Genomic DNA, 16,488 nt, shown 5'->3' on the forward strand with positions numbered 1-16,488 from the left:
GTTTGTTCATTTTTGACAGCAAGGGACTTCAGATTGATGGGGGTAGGTTTGGGGGTTTGCTTTTTTATCCTATTTGTGATCAACCAATATTCAGTTAGTTATATATGAAGTTAAATAATCTTTAGCCATCTGAAAATAAATGGGAAAGGAACAGGAGCAGAATGGAACTATCAGAGCCCAATAAATCTCCAGCTATAAAATCTCCCCAAAGTTTAGCCATCTCCACAGTCCCTGGGTCCCTCTGGGCCTGGCTGCAAAACAGCTATGACTACTTGTCTGCTTTCTTCTTTTCTTCCCAGCAGAGGCAGGAAGGCACTATTCTGAGAACAGACGATGGAATAAAGAGATGCATACAGTAAGGACAGAAATACTTTCTCATTCAGGGATTAACAAGCTGTCAGCTGATGGACGATTCAGCTGATTTTTCATCTCAGGTTCTACAATATGTGACAGAAATCATTTGAACTCTTCCTACATTTAAAATGCAGTTACTTCAACACCTTGACAGCTGATATATGGTACTGGTTATGCATTTTTAGTCTTGGTGATTTTACATGGGCTATTTAGGCTGCAAATTTGACAACTCTCTTGTATGAGGAGTTCCTCTTTTCCTAAATCTGTGATTATGATACATTTAATCATTTTAGATAAATACAGAGATCTCCTCCTGCATGTAGCCCCTTTAACACTGATGCCATCTTCCTACTAGAGACTCAAGAAAAGGGAAGAAATCATAACAGACATAGAAAGCTTACTGACACTGCATAGTCAGACAACAAAAATTTACAAAAGTAAAAATGAAATACTGTTGTGTCTGCAGTACAACGCTACAGGAAGGGAACAAGGTCTAAACACGAAAAAATTGGGTATTCATCATCTAATCACCGACATCTGCTAGGAGGTAGAATAACTTACGGACTGAAGAGAGGTTAAAATTCCTTGCACTCACAAACTGTCATCTATCCAAGCGTACCTAAGGAGATCACATGAATGAATATGGGGTGGCTGAAACATAATCAAAGCTAAGAATTTTTCCTGGATGAATATTCAGGAAATGCACTTTTTTTGTTGTTTGTTTGTTTGTTTTCCCCATATCTTGCCTTCTTGTTGGAAGTATTTTGGGAGAAATCACTGGTAAAAGGGAAAAAAGAAGAGAGAACAGAAAAGCCTATTTTATTACAGTGTTGAACTAAATAATCATTTACGATTGGGAAAAAGCCATAATTTAAGTAGGATGTTTTCTTTTAAAGACATCTGCAATACCTTCAACATCAGAGAACAAGTATCAGACAATCCAAAACTACAAACCTGAGGGACTACCAGAAGCCACTGATAATGCACCGCTGAAAGAAGCATCCCTTCACATTTGCCATAGTATAAGGGGAAGTTTTGAGAACAAAAAAAAAGCATTTGATCTGAACACTGAGATTGTTTTTTCTTACAGTTTCTCTCTTGAACAGTACCAAGTTTTCCATCTGTGTTTTGCACAGATAGAAAACCATAAAATAAAAAGATGGAAGCAGTGCCAATCAGTCACTGCAAAATGCTGGAACCTAATCAGAACCTGTAACAAATTAACAGAAGAATAAGCACTCTCCATCTTCACAAGAGGACAAGATTTTAAATGTTGAACAACCAGGATCAGTTCACCTCTCCCCTGTAGTTTATTTCTTCTCACACCTTCCCAGAGTCTCAATTCAGGCACAGCACCCTACCAATATTATGCCCTATCTTCTTTCATTTACTGCGCAACCTCCATCTTTTCAAAAACACTTTACTTTTCCTCCTTCAATGTCCATGTCACAAATCCACCTCCTGCCTCTTATATTTCCTTGACTGCCCACTAGCTTTCCATGTCTCCACTTCCTTTCCCCCAGTATTTATTCACTTCAGTCTCGGTCAGTTTGCTTTACTGTATCCTGCTCATTTTTGTTGTGCCTTCTGGCCACAGCACGTCCATCATTTGATCTGTGCAACTCCTAGTCACTCCCCGTTCCTGGGCCTCCAATGATCCCATCTTCAGCTCTCTCATTCTCCCCTCTGCCAGCCTGCTCATGGTGATAACAGACATTCTGGTTTCAGAAGAAACCACAGGAATACAGTGACAATGTTGTACTGGCCAGTCCTGCCATGAGCAGTGTTCACGGGTAAAGGGTGGCTCACTGTTCCAGATGAGGTGGAAGCTTCATAGACCTGGAACTGGGGATTCCTCTGAGCATTTTAAAAACAATGTTCAATTGCTGTGCTAAATCATCAAGAACTGGCGATATCAGTGATGTCTGAGAGAGATCTCCTAACTAAAATGGGTAGCTATTTCTTGTTCAGCTACACAAATTCAAGTTCATAAATGATGATCTATGGATGAAAAGGGACGGTTCATGTTTAAGAAAGGACCTCATTCTGAACACATATTGGTAAATCAAAGCAACAAACATGCAAGCTGTCTCGATGAATTTTTAGACCACTGTGCTATGGTCTAAAGTCCAATACTTAAGGACATGTAGATATGTATGTACTGAATTAGAATACTGGTTACCCAACAACACTCCCTTTTGACTTGTTTAATGTCATGTTAGCACATATGGACTATTTAGATGATTTTATAAATCAGTTTCAAACTTTTACTTTTTGTGAGTCATTATAATAATAAGTACTACAGTCAACGCATTGGCACACTGAATTTGTAAGGTTTCTAACAAAATGAACAAAAATTGCTTTCAATTTGTTCTGATGGATTTTTTTTTAATTTAAGCTAATTAGACCAGATAATCAAAATATGCATTAGCAAGCTGCCAGTGTTTTTGTTCACAATAATTGTTTGGCTATACTTCTTAGGGATTTAGGTAAAAGGAAGTTAAAGTATAATTAAAATAACTAACCCTACTTACTCCTGCCAAATTTTTACCATGTAAACTTTATCAGATTATAAGTTAGCCTCCAGAAAAACTTACTTTACTTACCATTTAGCTTCATTCAAAACAAGAAAGAGTAAGAAGTACAATGCAGATCCAAAAATAGAGTGTGTGTGGGGGGAAGGAAATTCGGCGCAGCTCACTATGCTATTAAAAAGTTCTATAAATAATTTAATTCGGGCAACATATTTAGGATATTCTTACTTAAAAGTTAATTGTGTTTTCATTGCAAAAGACCTAGAAGCTTGATAATACACAGTTTCTACCAGTACATAACTTCAAGTTAAAAAGAACAAGTGCAACTAAGAGCATGATATTTCAATATATTCTACCTAAAAACATTATATTTTGTCACAAGAAAAGGGTGGAAGGACAAAAACAGAAGACAACTGCATGTTGTTGCCCATGGTTTTGGTTCATACATTCACGTGCAATGCACAACTATTAGTTTAAATCAGCTGTTCATGCCGATCAAAGGGAGAATTTAACTGCTGTATCTACAGAAGGTTCAGCTGCTCAGAAGAAAGCAAGAAAATGCACGTTTTCATTTTAGAACTCAGGAAAAATATTAGTAAGAGTGAGAAGCAGGCTGCTGAATTTGATATCAAAACAGGATATTTATGAACAGGATTAATTATATAAACACTGAGTAATTTTGTTACCACTGACGACAACAACAGAGGAGTTTGTTTTATCACAAGAACTTTCATAAATCCTTACCCTTACAAATTTAGAAAGGAAAAATCCACATTTAGACTTCAAGCAGCTTCTTCTAAATTACAGATCCACAACTTTAATTTGCTATTTAAGTGTTTTCTCCTTCTCATCAAATTTGAATTCTGAAGATGCTGTATACTTGATAACAGGTTCAATCAGCCAGGAGACTGACAGCAAATGTATACGGTAAAAGAATGACTAGGGAGGATTATCTTAAACAGATTTTTTTTCATCTTTTCCCTGATTTATCTTTTACAGTCCATTACATTTATACTGATTTACCAACTCAGTAGAACAGTTTATGTGCAAGTATTATTATTATTATTTTAAACACAACCCTAAGTAAAATGTGCCTTTATTAATCAAGTACATTTTAATGATTTGCATCCATTTTTCACTTCATGAGTTGTACAAAATACTATCAGAAAATTGTTCTGCAAGAAAATTTGACCATTTTGCCTTTTGGTATTCTTCATCTGTTACAGACAGCAAGAGCACCCCAGCTTTGACCTTAGACTGTACTGTACTGCCCCAGCTCCTGTTTTCCCAACACAGCAGGATCACAGCAATGCCTTCATCTTACTGTTTAGCTTCACACACTAATTTCCAGAGGAAGATTTGAAAGTTCACGATTGTCTGTAATGGGCCTTGTCTAAAGTCTAAACATTCAGAAGAATAAGCTCACCCTATGAAGCACTGCCTAGTGTTCGGTACCTCCATCTACACTGCAACAGAGGAGAATGCGTAACCCCAGTAGGACACTACAGATCCTCACATGGACTGTAGCTTTAGAGCTTGATGGACTCCCTCCTGACTCCCCACTGACCAAGGCATGTGGCTTAACAAACAAACATGGCGAAGGCTGGACACATTCGGTAAATGATCTGAACTCTGAGTCATTTCTTCCCTCTAAAGAAGTCCTACAAGTGTCATTTGCTTTCTTCAGCACTGGTTTGGAAATGTGAGTTCTTAAACTTCCCCCTCTTTCCACATCATGCTCTTTGGAGCTGTTTTACCTGAGGAGGAGTACATTAACTGCTCTCTAGCAAAGTAGAAACACAAGAAAATCCTTGGGAAGAGAGTAACATTACTCTACCCTTTAGAGTGGAAAATCTTTAGACGTGTGAATCTGTCACTACAGCCAGTTACTGTGGAGATGATACATCAAAGAGGTGTGCAAGAACTAAGTCACTGGGTATTATTATTATTGTTACTAACACTGAAGATAGGCAGTAGTTCATCACACAATCCTAGATCAGGCAAGAATATTTGTTTGCTTCGAATGAAGGCAAAAGTAGTGTTCTTATCTAAATATTTTAACATTTTTGTTTTTAAAAATGGCTTGATTCATTCTCTTCTGAGTTTCAACAGCAACCGATAACTGACAACATAGACTAAAAAAAAATAATAGGTTTACATAATCTTGGCATTATGTATTACCTTTTTACTTCATAAAACCCTAATCGGGAACTGGAACGAGGCCTCTAGATATTAGCTTACGAAAAGAGATCCATATTTTCTTACAGAGACGAATTAGGCAATACTTCTATCCAAATCAGGAAATCTTTTTTTTTTTTTCTATTATTATTATTTTTAAAGATAAATAATAATCATTTGGCCACTAATACATTTTTATCTGGACAAGACGCTTTTGATATCTATTACTCCCTGCCTTCCTCATCTGACAACTTAAATTGTTTTGAATTTGTGAAGCAAATTCCCTAAGGGCTGTCCTGCACTTTAAGAGACAGATTTTATTAATTGAAGACAACAAATCACTTACAGAAAATAATCGTAATGTAGGAAAGGCCCAGGCAAGGCTGTACTCTGAAAATCTCTTTGTAATTGTAGCCCCTTTAGGCAGGCATAATCAATTAGAGGTGGTCTGATTTTAACCAGTTGCAGGCTCATTACATTGCATTCCCGTTTATGCTGATGAAAATCAGTTTCAGCCTGTGGCCTGGAACTCATATACAGCACTTCCTGGGGCCTCTTAGGTAAACACATCAAGAAACAGTTTTATTTGGATTTGTCCTTTGCCCTTTATTCATTGAAACGACTTCACAAATCAAGATTAAAAGAGAGAAAACTTGGCTCATAACCAGAGATACACACATATGAGTAAGATATTTAATCTCAGCTAAGCATAAAGCTTCAGTTAATAATTATTACTCACAGAAAATTTAAACGTGAGACTCAAAGCTTTCATTTTTAACTGACGAGTTTAGTTTTTATTTAGCTATATCATGGGACACTCAGGTTCTAGTTAATATAAACATAATATCCCTTCACGTCAGAAGTGCTTCTGCATTTGATATATAAAATTGTCCCTAAAGTATTTTTCAAGTTTTTCAAAAACATATTTTCATCTTAAGCCTCTACTCTCTGTAGATATTGCCTGAAATCCAACATTATTTATTTATATAGGTGTGAATTTTTTAAGCAAGACAATGTTAATTAACTATCCCTCAGCAGAGAGAATGAACAAATAACGGCTTCCCCTCGACAGAAATTCTTCTGCCATACAGCACCAACATTTGGAACAATACACATAAGCTTTGAAAATTAAATGAATCTAGTACTGCTTGTAATCCAGACACAGCATGCTGCAGTCCCTCAGGCTCAAAGGGCTATTCTTCACCCATCAGGAGCACTGAAAAAAAAGGGAGTTTCCTGGTGCAGAGAGGTCTTCAGAGACCTTTGCAAATGTGCAGCAATTACTTAAAAAACAAAACAGACCAAAGTCTAAAGATAATAAAAATAGGAAAGAAACTGATAAAGGAATTACAAAACCCCCAAAGTAAACAAAGGAAGAGCAGTCACCTGGAAAAGGAAATACAAAAACAGAGTTGAAGGGTGAGTTATGAGAATAATCAGAAGGGAAAAAAAGTAATACAAGAGAATACATAAGGATTGGGATGCTTCATATTACAGAGGGGTTGAAGAAGTAGAGGGTCAGAATTAAAAGCAAAGTATAAAACCCACTTCCAAAGAGGGGCTATCTTGAACAAAGGAGTACTCATGAAAATGAAGAAAGATGCAAACAGTTATTTGGGGGGTTGCTTTTGGTTGTTTTTTTTTGTTTGTTTGTTTGTTTGTTTCAGACATTATATAGAGCTCCAGTTTTTAATTACTGAAAACGATAACCATCAAGGCACATCAAGATTTAAGAAACTTCAGTAAATATATATTGTCACAAGAGTATTAGTGATGATAGGTATAGCCCACCCATACTAAACATTAAGAAGTCAGGAGGAAAACTTTTCTTTAGAGCCAGGCTATATTGAAACTGATTTATAGTGGAGGTTTTGTTCCTCCCTATATAGTTTGTATCTAATAATAGAGATGAGTACTATATACAATGAGACCTATGGTGCAAAGCCATCTAGAATTTCCCGTTCCTGAACAGTAGACCCTGAGATGACTCTTCATTGGATACGAAAGATGTGACCCATCCCCAAGTTCCATACCACCATATCTTCTGCTACAGTGGAACACACCTGTCATGTTGGTACTATGTATACAGATATGCATTTCTTAAATTTCTTAAGGTCTACATTCTCCATCAGCCTACCTGGACAAGTTACTTTCAGACACACTCATCAGCAACTTGTCCTGGCAGCTGCTGTTCTTTACAGGTATGTAGTATTGCCAGTGCTTTCCAAAACTGAGCAGCTGTTAGAACTGCACATCCAAACCAAAGTACATGAATGGCAACTATGGAATAAAAGGAACTATGTCTACCAAAGACCTGAACAAAACTGCATCTGCCATACACCACAAGCAACAAGGATTTGTTTCAAAATAAAGAACAGCCCTCAAAATAGGATTACCTGAAATGAAGAACTATTTCAGTGCATTAAATGCAGTACTAAATTAGCCACTAAGAATTTTAATGAAATAAATGTACTATTCATTATTTGTCTTATTGAAACAATTCTAGGTGTCTCAAAAGGTCTCCATGGTTCTGGGGAAAGATTAAAACAGCAGTGTTCTGGGATTTATGCTGTTTTGCAGTTGTTTTTACAACTCTGGACCTGCAAAACGTTTTTGAAAACTGGAAGCCATCTTTTTTGTTGTTACACAGTTCTAGAATTAAGATATTGCAAGATCACTGCTTCAAGTTTTGACAAGGGGCAGTGTCCCATTCTTCCTATCGACAATCTCCATGAGTAGCTCTATGGAAAACAGAATAAATGACCCTTTCGTATGAATCAGTTGAATTACTTAAAGGTCTCTAACATTCAGTAGATACTGAGACTGTAAGTAGCTTGTCATTGTTTCTCTAGATTAGATTCAGTACAGCTCAGAAATTTCCTCGCGGACATTCAATCTGATTTCCAGAGCACTACCTTTGACTTACCTTGCTTTTGGAAATTCCCCAGGTGAGTACTCAGCATTACAAGGACATCGAGAAAAGCAGCTCTGGTCACCAAACAAGGATTTGGCCTATAAAATCAAATTACTAATTACGAAATCTGTTTACCATCTAATCTCAGAAAAAAAAACAGTGAAACAACAGCTTGGAAAAATGCCAACGTCTCTTCCTACATGGACTACCTTAGGTCTGTTTTACTTAATTAATGAAGATCAACAGATCAAATTCAACTGCATGTGCAAAATAATTAGCCCAAGTTATCTAAGCTTCACTTTCTGGGCCACTATAAATGACAGTCTCCCTAGCAGGAATCCTAGCACCTCTCCCCCATACATTCCACCAAATTTCAGTTTATACATTTCATTATTTTTGGATTAATCATCTTGCTTTGGCAAGTCGTTATTTTGTTTATGGATGGTGTGTGCGTTAATTAAATGCATTAACAAAACTAAGCCTTCAGGTCTTACTGTTCCAGTTCATAAATAATAGAAGAAAGAAAAAGGGTCATGAAATACATCAGCTACATCTTCTAAACAGCCATAGAGTTCTCATTGTTTTGAGATACACAAGTTCCTAAAACTAGACGTTTTTTTCTGGACAAGAATACTGGGGATTTGAGAAATATAATACAAATTGGTAATAAACTACTTTCTATTCCAGCTCTTCAAGTTATAAGTGAAAAACATTTTCTCTCAAACTGGAAATGTGAAATGAGGCTAAAATCTTTATATGAAATCAGTATCTTTATTTTTCTTTCTGTTATTATCATTGTATGTTTCAGCCTGGAGAACCTTTCCTGAAGTGTTACTTCATATGTGAACAGGAAATCTAGTTCAAAACAGAGAAATTATTCTGATGAGTCCAATGGGACTTGCACTGAAAAACTTCTAGAATCATGAGGCACAAGTTTGAAGTATGACTAATTATGTTTCGTATTTCATTTTTATTTTATCTGGCACTTTGTGCACTTATCTTGACATTGAAGCTCTTTAAAAAAAACTGTTAAGTAATAACGTTACAACAAACATTCTGAACTTTGTAACATCTTTAAAATACACGAAAAAAAGAACTTTAAATAAAATATGTGATTATAACATGAAAATGAATGATTTGAACATCTTGCATAGAAGTTTGGCAACTGTATTTGAATGTGGAAAGTTAGTCCATGATCATATTAAAAAGACAGCTTTTCCCAGAAACACTGTTCTTACCTCCAGTCATAAACATCGTAATGACTATAAATTACTTACAACTACTTTTATCTTCTACATTGTTAGGCACCCACATAATATAAACTATAGTAGATGTTACCAGGATCCTTGAAAAAACGATGATGAACTTATTCACTAACTTCCCTGGATCTTACAAACTGTGCCTTAGGAAAAACATGGTTGATGCAACCTTTACTAAAGAAGTGACAACAGCAACACTGACATGTTTTTCATTCTGGTCCAGTTTTTCAGCATTTACCACTTCATTCTGGGTATGCACATATGCATGTTTTGATTTTGAAAAGAGGCTTTTTTAGCTTACAACACGCCAAACGTTTGTTCTTGGCTTGCTCTGTTGCTCTGGTGATGCTAGTGAATTCTTGGTTGCATGCGCCAGATGAACATCACAGGAAACTCAGCTTTCCAAAACCCAGAAATTTCAGTGTTGTTGAGACTACAGCAGAAAGCTGAGTCTTTAAGACAATCAAATTTTGATTTGCATAACAGACCCAACAGCCAAAAATCACATGCTGGACATTCCAAACGATACATTGTGCAGCAATTAAGATGACCTATTCATGCAGAACTTAAACAATGAGAACCGAAAAGGACAAGATGTTTCTGTTTTAATGCAGATACCCAAATAAACTGGACTTCTCATAAACAAGCTTTGAGGAAATCTGTTTCCAAACAAGAAAGTCACAGTGGTAACAAAAGTGGCATCTGGAACAGCATTCCTTTATTTGTCCAAACCCAAAAATTAGTTTTCACTTCTCTTCCAACCTGAGTATTAATGGAAATTAGTGCATCATAGGCTTGCTCAAACTCAACTGAACAAATACTTCTATTATAAATTTTAAATGTGACCTGCTGGGCTATGTCTATTAAATAAAAGCCCAGAACATTTATCTTGTGATTAGTTCAGTTGCACGTATCTTAGAATAGTTAGGTATGATGGGGATACTCAAAAAACTTCTGTAAAAGCACTGAGAAGAACTGTTCAGCAGTTTCTAAGCCTTTTGAAGAGCCTGGACGATTTCAATTCTTCCAATTAATGATGCTTTCTGAATACAAGTTAATCTCATTTGTCAAACTGAAATATTACTTTATAAAATGAAGAACAAAGATTCAAATACATTTTCTCCTCATACGGTCAATTCATAGTTGCCTTGAGTACAAGAAGAGAACCATCCTTATGACTTCTGAGACTGTTTTAAAATTGATTTCCAAAGAGAATAATTGATTAAATGAACTGCCTACTCCTTATTTGGACTTTAATCAAAACGTCACTAGTACTGGAACTCTGTTTCTAGAGATTTGTGAAAGGCTGAAAAAATCTTTAGATCCTGGGTGGATGGAACACCCTTTCACAGGATTAAGCTTTTCCATAGTGCTTTAAGAAAAGCCTTTTATTTAAAGAAAAAAAGAAAACCTGCAATAGCTAAACACTATGCTACTCTTCTTTGTAAATAACATATCATTTCTAAAAAATTACTCAGAAACATCTATTAATTTTTTTATCTGGCAAACAAAAAATAGGTTACTGCATGTGAATTTAGGCCCCAAAATCTACTTTTTTTTTTTTTGCACCAACATTATATACAGATTTTGCTTCCTACAGACAAATCAAATTGGTTTAGTAAGCAATATTTTTCTTTCTGAACTTCAAAGAATTTTCTGATGAGTTAATATTTTGCATACAATAGAGACTAGAATTTCATCTTTAGCTCAGGTGTAACCTCAGAGAAGAGCTGGGATTCAAGGTCAACACATCCTCTATCAGCTGGTACGTATGGACAGCTTCCATGCTACTTCTTTGTGTTTCACAACCTTAGTTTTCCACAGAGTAATTTCCTCAGGCTGGCTCACTGGCAAGTACATTTGAGGTTACAATGTCTGTCATTCTTCCCCTGTCAATTTCCAGCATACTGGAAGCTTCCTGAAGAATGGAAATTCTCTGCCAAGCACTCATTCTTTAGGTGGCCAGAATCTTCTTAGAGGTGGCCAGCAGTGACACCCCTCCCTTTTCCCTGGAAAGACCTGTATAGGCTACATGTTTTACTCCTGTTTCACAAAAATTAGATTTCATCTGAAGTGATTTACTCTGCTAAATCTGTAAACTAAGACACTTAAGAACTCTACAATATTGTGCACGATTCTCAGTTAAGGTGTTCATTGATATTTTCATTGGTCTTAAACCAGTATGATCTATTGGAACACTTAACACTGCCTTGAAAAAACAGCCATCTCTCCCATCAATCTGGGAAAACCTGCATTGAAGATATCAGCCAAAAATCTTCTAAATGCAACAAAAAGTTCATCTCCTCTGATGTTTGAATCCTCCTACAGTCAACTCTACCAAATCCTTATGGTGTAGTCCACTGGGAATTTTACCCTTACAGAGCTGCTAATGAATAAGGCTAATCTGGCCTTGCACTGTTTTACTCAAAGAAATATCTAGAAAACAAGCATTTGTCATTCATGGGGGCCACAAAGCTTATGGAAGTCACCTATGCATAAAATGAGCAGCTGAATCCCGATGTTTCTGTTATTAGCTTTCCAACTCTGTACCAGCCTAGACACTGTGTTTTGGAGGGTATATCCACTCAAAGGGCAGCCTTCATATTTGAATCCATTTTCTCTCAAAGCCCATGTCACGTAGCACTAAAACAACATCATCAAAAGATGCACAGCCTTCCTCTTGTCTTCTTGAGGAGACATTAATAATAGATTTAATTATTAATCTTTGGTCCAAGCATTTTTAACCATGTAATACTAAACCAGCACATCAGTGAGTATCACAGCCAACAGAACTACATGTTAATGAAAGGTATTTAAATTAAAAAAAAAAAAGACAAAAAACAAAACAAAAATCAACAAAGCCTACACTACCAAGTAATGCTTGCTGAGTTCCTGGAAGTGCCAGAACACCCACACAGAAATACAAACATCAAGTAACAGTGTATCTGATTGCCTGCTTGAGCTGCTGACATCCTCTTGGAGCAACCACCATGTGAACAGGCCCCTTGATTTGTCCACTCTCTAAGCTCAGCTCACCATACATTACTGCAGACATTTTATTCACCAAGAAAGTTGCTCGTCTGCTGATTTAAATTTTCCTACCACCAACAAAACAGACCACTACATTGCTGTGCTGTCAGTTTCCCTGATAAAAAGAGAATTTACACAAATTATTTTTATACTGTCGTGTCATCAAGAACCTCCTGAGTTTCAAATATTACAAAAAAATAAAAATAAAAAAATAATTTGTGCTCTAGCTGTCCGTGGTGAATGATACTGGAAGGGTGTGTTTTGTTGTTGTTGAGTTGTCTTTTGAAATAGCATACCAGATTGATAAAATAATCTGTTTTCTTTTTTGTTCTCTTAATGAGAACCAAATGTGAGCCCTTAGCAACATCCTTAAAACTTGAGAGGTCAATCTAATTCCATGTGCAAATTTAAGGGATTTTACACAATTAATATTGTGGATGAATGCAGCCTACAATGAAACAAGCTCTAAAACTCTTGCTTATTTATTGGAAAGCATTTTCAGGTGATTGAGCATTTATGCCCCAAACCTGTAATTGTACATTTTTTGTGCCTAATTTAAACATTGCACTAATGGAGGGAGCACGCTTTCATCAACCTCATTTGGTTTTCAATCTTCCCTGAGTGTTCATATTTAAGTTAACAGTATACCTGGGAACAAGAGGCAAAGAATATTTTTACTTATGCAAAGCACATCTTCAAATTTGGTCTGAAGTTGTTTTAAGACGTCTATACTGATATCCAACACGAGTGTTCCAAAGCAAGCAATCACCAACTGTACAGATAGGCAATAAGTAGCTGTGTTAAGGATACAGACTGAACAAGTTTAGTTGGAGCAGCACAGAAACTTGAATTTGCCTGCAAAAAACATGTTAAGATTTAAATGGAAGCTTAAAGAATACATTTATAAAGAATGACATAATAGTTATGACTGAACTCTCAAACCACGTAATACAAAAGACAAACCATGCTAAATTAGGCTCATGGCTGAGTAAGTGTAGATTAATAGATTACCACTGCACACCTGATGTGCAGCAACTGGTCATACTGGTATGCTTAGCTTCCAGCTGAAACAGGACAAAAATCATTCTCTCCCAGTGTTTCACATCTGTAATAACACACACATGAATTACTGCTGCAGTCCACCTGACAGAAAGTAAATTTTTTATTTGAAACCTAGTTAAAAAACCTCTACAGAGTCAGGCTCAGTCATTCTAACTATTTTCTATTTCTGAACAAAACTGTGTGATGCATACATATCACAGATCAAAGATATTTAAGCACACTTCCCGATACACAGATTTTAAAGACACAGAAAAAATAAACAGAGCAAGAAAGTTAGAAAACAGGAAGATACCAAGGACAGACTGGGCTAATGGAGGACAAGAAGTTTTGTCTTAATGCAGTAAGAAGAAGAGGCAAGGGACATATCTGAAGAGCAGGCCAATCCCGACAAGGAAGAGGTTCTTACTTTCTTGTTTCTTGTTGCTTTCTTGCTGTTCTGAAAGTATATGTAGCCCTTCCAGCGCCCAAATAACATCCCCCTTCCACAGGAGGCTGCTTGCAAGCCTGCAGACAGTCCATAGTCACCTTGTACCAACAACTGAATGTGCCAGCATATGTCTCTGGAAATTTTTCAAGCTGCTACTACTACACAAAACCCCTCTGTCCACTGTTCTACCTGCTCATCAGAAATAACTGCTCTGTTCAAAGAGGCAAGGAGAAGAATAAAGGCATATCTGGGTCACACATGGTGAGCCACAAGGTCCTGAAACCACAGTGAAGCCACACATGAAACACACCTTGCATGAAGTCCCTTCTAAGGCTGATTCCCTGTTTGCTATCACATAACTGTCAAAAGCAGATGGGAAACAGGGCACCACAGGCTAGACAGAAGGCTGCAGCCATCAACTTGATAAGTGAATGCACACTATAGTGTTACAAAATACACACAGGATTTCCTTCATTCAAAACTGGAATTTTTGTTACAGCTGGACTAACCCAGAGACAGCCTTAAGAAAGCCAAGTAAGCATGTACTCATACCTCAGTGTGCCACTGTCCCAGTGGTTTTGAACTAAGACCTGGAATTGCTTTTGCATGTACTTGTTATACATATAAGCTTGAGTCTTGTACTCCTATATAAGAAACCAGCCATATACAGCCCTATCCATCACATACAGGGATATGTGGGTGAAAAGGGTAGGTGCACACAACCACAGCCATGCTGCTCCAGTCTGACTAGGGATTCTTTTCAAAATGCAAAGCCAGTTGGTTCTATACAAATCTATTCCATGCTAGTTTAAGGAAAGCAGTCTTAAAAATAAACTTTCCCAGTGCAGACAAGCCCTTGGTTAGGAAATGGCACATGAAATGAGGTTAGCAGAACATGCTATTTGATGTCTGGCAAAACCTCAAAGTCTTTTCCCCCCCCCTCCTGTGGTCTCCATTAAGAACACAGAGGGGGTAGGAAGAAATCAAACTAAAAGCCCTAGAAGGCAGCATCCTACAGCAAAGCTGTGCAATGACATGATTTCACAGATTTTCCAGTACCAATATTTCGCCATGCCAAAGGCTACAAGTGAAACAAGACAGGTATTTCCGGGACTTCTGTGTACCAAATCACCAGCTCAAAAAGCTGTTCTTTTAGTTTTCTGTATTTATGAACCAGAAGGCTCTTAGAGTTTGCCTTGTAGCTCTGTGCTATGCAGCTGAGCTAAAAACTTTTAGAAATCTAAAAAAAATAAAAATAAAAAAAAGAAATATTTTCACTCACATGAAAGGGATTTGAACCCTTTCAAAGGCATAGTTTGATATACTGTTTATTTTTTTTTTAAAAAGCTTTCACCAGATTACTTCCCAGCACCTCATTCCATCACCTCAGTCACCCACCAGACTCATTTCATGCATTTTAAAACCTTTGTTCTTCTCAAACATCCTGCATCTCCCGTCTTTGTGGAAAAATGCAATTACATAACTGGGGTGGCAGGAGCAATAACATCACTCTAACAGAAAAGCATATTTTAAAAACAAAATATAAAACGTCAAATGAAATATAAACCTGCAAGTGAAGTTTCAATTTTACCTTAGGAAATGGATGGAAGACAGGTCTCACACACCAGAACATCAAAAATAGAAATATTCTTTTTGAATATTCAGATAAATTAGTATCTAAAAGATATGTAAAAAACTAGGATGATGAAGGAAAAAGTAGCCATGTCTCACTATCATGAGTCTGCCTTAACAAAAGACAGAAAATACCAGTTGGAAAATATTACTGTGCTTTGAAATTCAGCCTGGGGAAAGTGGGCTTTTTTACATCTCTAAAGCAAAATCAGAAGGGGAAGGAACAATAAGGGAAGAGGTGAGTATATTACAGTAGATTAATCACCACCCTCTCTGGCAGTGAGACTCTGTTATGACTCTTCAGCATTCCATCTTCCAAGCCTCATAGTCCTACTTTACTAAGCTGTTTCTTATATGGAGTAGATTCCAAACCTGGATTATCACTGCGATGCTTCCTCCTCAGGTCTGTTTTGAGATGAAACTACCAGAACTGGCATATTTCAGATGCAGCTGCACATTGCTATAAAATACTTTGTTTTGTCCTCATTCTTTATCAACAATTTTTAAGCACTGACTAAAACAAGTACATCACTCCAAAGGATTAACAATAATCTCAGACCACCACCAAACTACATGTAAAGCTAAAAATACCACCTTCTAGATGCAACTTTTATCTGTCATGTTATTATATTAATGCTTAGTCTTTTATGATCCTTCTACAGTTCCTTACAGCTGGCTCTTACGTTCGTTACTTTAAATAGTTAGCACCAAGAACAAATTTTGGCACTTTATTAGTCACTGCTTCTTCTAAGTCACTGATGACTTAAGCGTGACAGAACATGACAAATCCCTATTGGATTCAGCATGTAAATTAAACATTCTACTCCTAAATTTCATTTCCATTCATAACCAGTAGACAGCAAGATCAAGACCACTTCACTATCCCACCAATTAGGCTTTTGTCTTGCCTTCACAGAGGGAGCACAGCTACCCAGGTATCTTTATTAAATTCCATTCAGAAAAAGAAATCAGAGTACTTAAAAGAGGATTTAAAAAAAAGGCAATGGGTTCAGACATCACTCAGGCAGCCCAAACTCAGGGGGACAAACATATATGAAAGTAACAGGTTAACAGCTGTATTGAAAGGCAATCTCCCAA

The 16,488-nt window shown here is 36.8% G+C and overlaps 1 protein-coding gene across 1 annotated transcript in view; it reads right to left on the reverse strand.

Moving 5' to 3' along the window:
* The window catches only part of LOC136048193 (tRNA (32-2'-O)-methyltransferase regulator THADA-like), a 129,107-nt gene that overhangs the window by 34,869 nt on the left and 77,750 nt on the right, over nt 1-16,488 (reverse strand). The window contains exon 12 of the mRNA XM_065735692.1: nt 7,993-8,078. Coding sequence (XP_065591764.1) covers nt 7,993-8,078 — 86 coding nt within the window. The remainder of the gene's footprint in view (nt 1-7,992; nt 8,079-16,488) is intronic.

The sequence above is a fragment of the Cyrtonyx montezumae genome, unplaced genomic scaffold (assembly GCF_038088225.1).
Source record: "Cyrtonyx montezumae isolate F1298 unplaced genomic scaffold, pur_monq_1.0 scaffold_0, whole genome shotgun sequence".
Classification (NCBI taxonomy): Eukaryota; Metazoa; Chordata; class Aves; order Galliformes; family Odontophoridae; genus Cyrtonyx; species Cyrtonyx montezumae.